This window comes from Ictalurus punctatus, chromosome 4, assembly GCF_001660625.3.
Source record: "Ictalurus punctatus breed USDA103 chromosome 4, Coco_2.0, whole genome shotgun sequence".
NCBI lineage: Eukaryota > Metazoa > Chordata > Actinopteri > Siluriformes > Ictaluridae > Ictalurus > Ictalurus punctatus.
The window spans coordinates 26,237,547-26,243,546 of record NC_071284.1 but is presented as its reverse complement, the minus strand read 5'-3'; the positions used below and the strand labels follow the sequence as shown (position 1 = coordinate 26,243,546).

Below are 6,000 nucleotides of genomic sequence, written 5' to 3'. Positions count from 1 at the left end.
TAGGCTGCTGTCTGTCGGGTAGAGAAAAGTGTATTTGTCAGAGGGGGGTCCGCCTGCCATTCTCACTGAAGCAAAGGCAAATGAAGAAGGGATGGATATGCAAATCTGAAACATCAAATAAAAAGAAAGAAAGAAAGAAAAATAAAAGGAAAGCAAGGTCATGGTTAGAAAAAGCACAATTGAGCACAGCAAAGCACAGCAACAAAAAACAGGCAAAGCTGGACTACATAATAGCTGAGAGAGAGTGAGAGAGAGAGTGAGAGAGAGAGAGAGAGAGAGAGAGAGAGAGAGAAGAGGCTGCGTCCGAAATCTCGTACTGTGACAGCACATACTGCATTCGATGCAGTATGTACTAATCTGTATGTGTGTGTAGTATGAATATAATCTCGGACATACTACATCTGCCATGTTGGCATTGTCATGTGACCTTCAACGTTTCTCAGTAGGCGAGAAACACCTGGATAACGTACTGCTTCTGGTGAGATTTTGCAGTATGCAACCGATGGATACTACATGAGTCAAAAAATCCCATCATTCAATGGGACTGGTACAGACGAGCTCAGAAAAAAAAATGGCAGAAGACAGTGCGTCGGCTCTTTTTAAGTATTAAACCTTGATTAAACAGGATGTGTTTAACAATACCCGAATAAATTGTTAACTGTTGAAGGTTTAAACAAGAAAACAGTTGTCACAGCGTTTGAAACCTTTATTGTGATCTCAATCATGTCTTAGCCGACCAAGCTAACAGCAATGAATTTACCTCAGCCTATTAACCCCACCCACATTAAACTACTAATTCAGTTAACTTTCCTGATGTGCATTTTTCTGTTAGTGCGGTCGCTTTAATGTGGTAGTCCCTTCAAGATTTTTGTGTCTATGATGACATCGAAGGTCACATGACAATGCCAACATGGCGGATGTAGTATTTCCGGGATTGTATTCATACTACACATGCATACTGATTAGTATGTACTGTTTCAATGGCCATGCAGTAGGTACTGCGTCGAATACAGTATGTACTGTCTCTGTATGTGATTTCGGACGAAGCCACTACCCCTCTGGCGTATTGCTTTTCGCCTACTGTGTAGTAGGGTAGTATACGATTTTAGACGGAGCCAGTCAGTCTGAGGCAGGGTGTCAGAAAGAGAATGAGTCAGAATGTCAGTCAGAGAGATAGAATTTCACAGGCGCAGTATACAAGCTGCGATGGCATGAAATGTTCAACTCATGAGAAGCACTGTGTGTGTGTGCACACACTTCTTAATGTAGAATCATTAATCAGAATGACAGGATCACCTTGTCCGACTAAAGCCAACTGAAGGCACCATGGATTTAACACTCCAGTCGTCCTTCTCCTCCTTTTCCTCTGTCTTCTATTCTTTGATCTCTCTTTCTTTACTCCGTTCTTTCTCCCATTTTCTTACTTTCTCAATCACTATTTCCGCTCTCTTTCTATACCCTCTTCTTCTCACTCCATTTCTTATCATCTTATCAGTTTTTTGTCTGTCTGTCCTTTCTCTCTCATGAACTGTATGTTCTGTTTATGCAATATCACATTTTCAACACAATGTTTTCTGCCACAGAGAAAATACATTTAAAGTAGCCTTAGAGGCCATACCTCCATCACAGACACACAGAAACATTCAGTCCCAGTCACTTTGCAACTTTTTCTGACACACACCATGAATCAGATTGGCTGTATTGTAAATATTGTGACTGATGCATTGATTCCAAATGTTTAGTCATCACATAAAAATTGTGTATGTAGTTAGTGAAGTCATGTGATTTGATTGTCAAATTAGGTGCTGAATTATTGTCATAAAGCTGTTATATTTTATATTAACAATATGATACATCTTATAATACCAAAGCACTTTTGTATTTGTATATGGGTGTGCTTTTTAAGAACCAAAAAGGACTACATGTCCTCATAAAGATAAAATAGTGTAAAATGTCCTCAAAAGCACCTGGTCTAGGAGTGTAATGATACATAAAATTCTAATTTGATCCGATGCAATACAGCGGTGTCTTGTTTTCCATACATCAAAAATAAGCATTGTGTGAATATAAGCCTTAAATTTTTTAAAGATTTTTTTAGAACAATAAAGTAATTGAAACTTAATAATGACGCAGTGTTTGCATGATCCATACACTCTTAGCAGCATATAAAGCTACAAAAGCTGTGCATTAGAATGCAACAAAATTAAACATGATTAATTAAACAGGGTTGCCAGGTTGCAGAAAAAGACCTGAAACTAGCACAAAACATTCAGGAACTGGAAAAGGGAGCCACATTTTTCTTCCTTTTTTCTTCCTAATGTCGACATTAATCCGAATAGATCTGAAAACTACATTTTCTTTTTAAAAAGCTCTCCGTCTTCACTGGTGTTTTCAAATGTTTTCCAAAAATTGCTTGTCCAAGTTGAAATGTCTGAAGAACATAGGAAGCTTTGGCCTGTGTCAAATCAGTCAGGCATTTATTTATTTTTCGTCTCTTTGAATTGACGCTGCAATGTCGAAGAAAAGCATGTCTTTTTTTTTTTTTTTTTTAAATGGACAAACTAAGATGAGTTGTTGCTGCAGATAATCCAAGACTATAATGTTAAGTTGAACGGGTCACATGACTGCATCACATGACTAAAAATATATCATTTTTGAATATCTCCCTTCTCTCAGTCCACACTACAACATGAAAAGAGCAGTTTCAAATTTATCCACTTGAGAGAGCGTTTTCAAAAAGCTCCATTTTCGATGAACAAAAACACTGTCTTGGTGTGGACGAAAGGCCAAAACGTAGAGAAAAAGATGCATTTTCAAATTTATCAGGATTAATGTGGATTAAATGTGCCTTAGTGTTTGCGTGGGAAACAAGTTCACCATAGTGTACACACATTTCTGATTTGCTGCCCAATGTACCATAAAAATACCAAGCAACACTGCTAGGATGACATCAAGGGGATGTGTTTGAAGCACAAGGCATTTTATTTCACATTCTGCTGTTAGCTAGTAGTGTTATGAAGGCCATGCAGCTGTCTGCAGCTCAAACATGTTTTTGAGTCCTGTGTTGTCCTACTGTGTAGTCTCATATCTGTCGCTATTAACTTACTAATCGTGCTGATTTCTTTAACCTGGATTCAATGTGATGTGAAATGTTGCCTGAGTGAACTTTGCGTGCCTTCGATATCAGTGCTGGCTAGTATGCTAGAGTAATAATCCGTGAAAAACAGTGTGCTTAGGAGAAGTGTGCATTTTAAATCCCCTATAGCCTATCCTTATTCAAGATTTTCAGAGGAGGGCGTGTGGGATTAATTAAACTGAAATGTTTTACACCTCACATTATATAAGTAATGTTTTATGACGAAATGTCTCAAATGCAGTTGAATGCACAGTCGAATGTATTGTTCAATACGTTGAGGAATCAAATCAAAAGCCTCATATCAAACGATACAATAAAATTCTGAACTGTTACAACCCTGACCTGGTCCTCAGAGATTTGCTTTTGGTTACTGAGGTTAAAGTCAGGGTTTGATTTAGGTGTAGTATACAATTAATTAGCTGCATAAATAATTATCAATGGAACGTCCTCATAAGTATAGAAACCAACATATGTGTGTGTGTGTGTGTGTGTGTGTGTGTGTGTGTGTATGAGAGAGAGAGGGACTCACGGACACTGCTGATTATACCTGCAAACCTGTGAGAGCAAAGCACACACATACACACACAAACACTTCTAAAGCATCATTGCAGAACTGATATCCTAATCACCCTAAATGCATTACTTCACTTTTTCAAGCATACTTATTCCACTACAAAGCAGTCAGTAAATAGCTCTTAAGTTCGTACTCAAGTAACTGAGTATCCATAAAAAGCACCCTTGCTCCCTTTTTCGTTCTCTTGCTCAACCCCCAGTGCCATTCCCCTTTGTCTGAAGGACACTAATGAGGTCACACCTTCTTTTTCTCTCTTCCTCTTCATCTCTTCCACCATCTCATTAAGAAGGCATACATTTTTTCCCCCACTTGATCTCTCTCATGCCTCTCTTTTATACCATCTATCTCCCTTTCCATCATTTCCTCTCTATTTCCCTTCATCACTCCATCTCTTTTCCTTTCCTCCCTCCCTCTCGCTCTCCTCAACTCCGTCTTCTTCTCTTTCCCCTATTATTTTCTCTCAATTCTTCAATCTACATATTTTCTCCTCTTCCCTCTTGCTTTATTCATCACTCCATCTGGCTCCTTAGAGGTGTTTAAATAATAAATTCTTTAATTAGACCATCAGGCATGTGAAAACCCCAATGTGCTGCCCAGTCCAATGATTTGGTTGGCTGAAAACCTAACTGACCAGGTTAAAAAAAAGTCTTAGCTATTGTAATGTAGTAACACATGGCCAGACACTAGACAGGAACACCAGACACTAGATATGAGAAGGGTATAAATGAGGTTCCACTTGCCCTACCAACACATCACTGGCACTCAATCTTGACCATCTGATTCTAATTTTATGTATTTGAAGGTGTGATAAATGCAGGTGTGATAAATGCACTTACTTTTTCCATGTGATTTTTTGTTCATTTAAACTGTGAAAAGTACTACAAAATGTCAATTTTATGTGCCATTTTATAGAGTGCATCAACTTAATTAATTAATAGGCACTGTTTCAAAGATGATCAAATGTTTGATTGTTCAAACATGTCAAAAAAGCCAGCAATTTCCATGGGGTGTACTTTTTTTTTCCACATGACTGCAAGTCCATTAACAGAGACTAACTCGGTGTTCACACTAGTGAGTGACAACGTACAGGCAAGCATTCATTTTATATGTGCGCGCACGTGACACTGAGCCAAATGACAAAGTAACAGCACAACAAGCGAGCTGAGATTTCTTCAACTTTGTGCAAATTAGGGAGTTAATTGGTAAATCGACAAATCTAAATGAGTGGTGCAAAAGATTCCTCAGACCAATAGTATGGTGTGTGTGTGTGTTACAACATTTCCCCTCTCACAAATTTAATTCCTACCTGCAATTTTTTCCCCATGTACTGATTGAGGGAAAAAAAACAACAACTTATAATCAAGGCTTCATCCTATCTTGCCATGTATGATCTCTCATTAAAAAAAAAAAAAGAAAAGAAATATAAAAGAAAAATAAAGATTGTAAAGAAGCAGCAGAGACTGTATCTCTGGAGAGTGTTTGTAGCTAGTACACTTGTACAGCTCACACTGCTAATAGCTAATACGATGCCTGGCATGTAACAAGAGTGGCTGTAGGCTGCAAAGCTGCAGGTGGAGTGCTGTAGCTAATCACAGCTATGCAATATTCAGTATAACTGCACAACTGCGAGTGTGATATTGCTTTTATGCAACAGTTCTATAACCAAGAAATTAGCATCAAGTAACTGACATTTCACACACAGTATGGCCCACTGGTTTGTTTATTGTTACTCCACTAGTGAACAGAGATCCCAAAGGCACTTTATACTTTATAGCACTTCAGCTATCTGGGTAGCTAGTTCATTGTTGTTTACATTCCTGTTAAAGCTGAAATTGGCTTCCTTTCTTTCTTTTCATCTGATGAGCTTTCATGTTTTCATAGTTATATTAATGAAAAAGCACAGTTTGCTGTGTCAATTGATATCGCCACCAACATTATTGTAGTAACCGTTTCGAACTAGGAAGTGGAATTTTACGTGGTGAACACAGACGACTGGAATGATGCAAACAATGAAACGTCCCATTGTGGTTGTACTAAATATAAGCTCTCTTGTAATGCCCCATGACCAATCAAATTATTGAACCTGTATACTGAACTGTATAATGTTTGTTGTATAATTTGTGTTTAATTAGTTAACAGTAGATATATAGGCATATGGTGGTGCCTGTGATGAGTGGTACATATGTAATACATAGGTGGCCACCTTCAGTGAGGAGAAAAAAAGAGACACCCACTTCTCCACTGGAATTGTTATGCCTCTTTTATGCCTTATAGGTGGTGGAGGCATTAT

At 38.1% G+C, this 6,000-nt stretch overlaps 1 protein-coding gene across 5 annotated transcripts in view; it reads right to left on the bottom strand.

Annotated features, from left to right (window-relative positions):
- Positions 1-6,000, bottom strand: part of fam168a (family with sequence similarity 168 member A) — a 59,371-nt gene that overhangs the window by 29,766 nt on the left and 23,605 nt on the right. For 2 of the 5 annotated variants that reach the window (XM_047153233.2, XM_017466268.3), the window contains exons 2-3: positions 3,666-3,691; positions 1-105 (exon numbers count right to left, since the gene is read on the bottom strand). The exon at positions 1-105 is cut by the window's left edge and continues 5 nt beyond it. The exons of 1 other annotated variant lie outside the window; for it this stretch is intronic. In XM_047153233.2, coding sequence (XP_047009189.1) covers positions 1-60 — 60 coding nt within the window. In that variant the 5' untranslated portion in view covers positions 61-105; positions 3,666-3,691. The remainder of the gene's footprint in view (positions 106-3,665; positions 3,692-6,000) is intronic. 2 more of the 5 variants (XM_047153232.2, XM_017466267.3) reach the window with 1 other exon arrangement.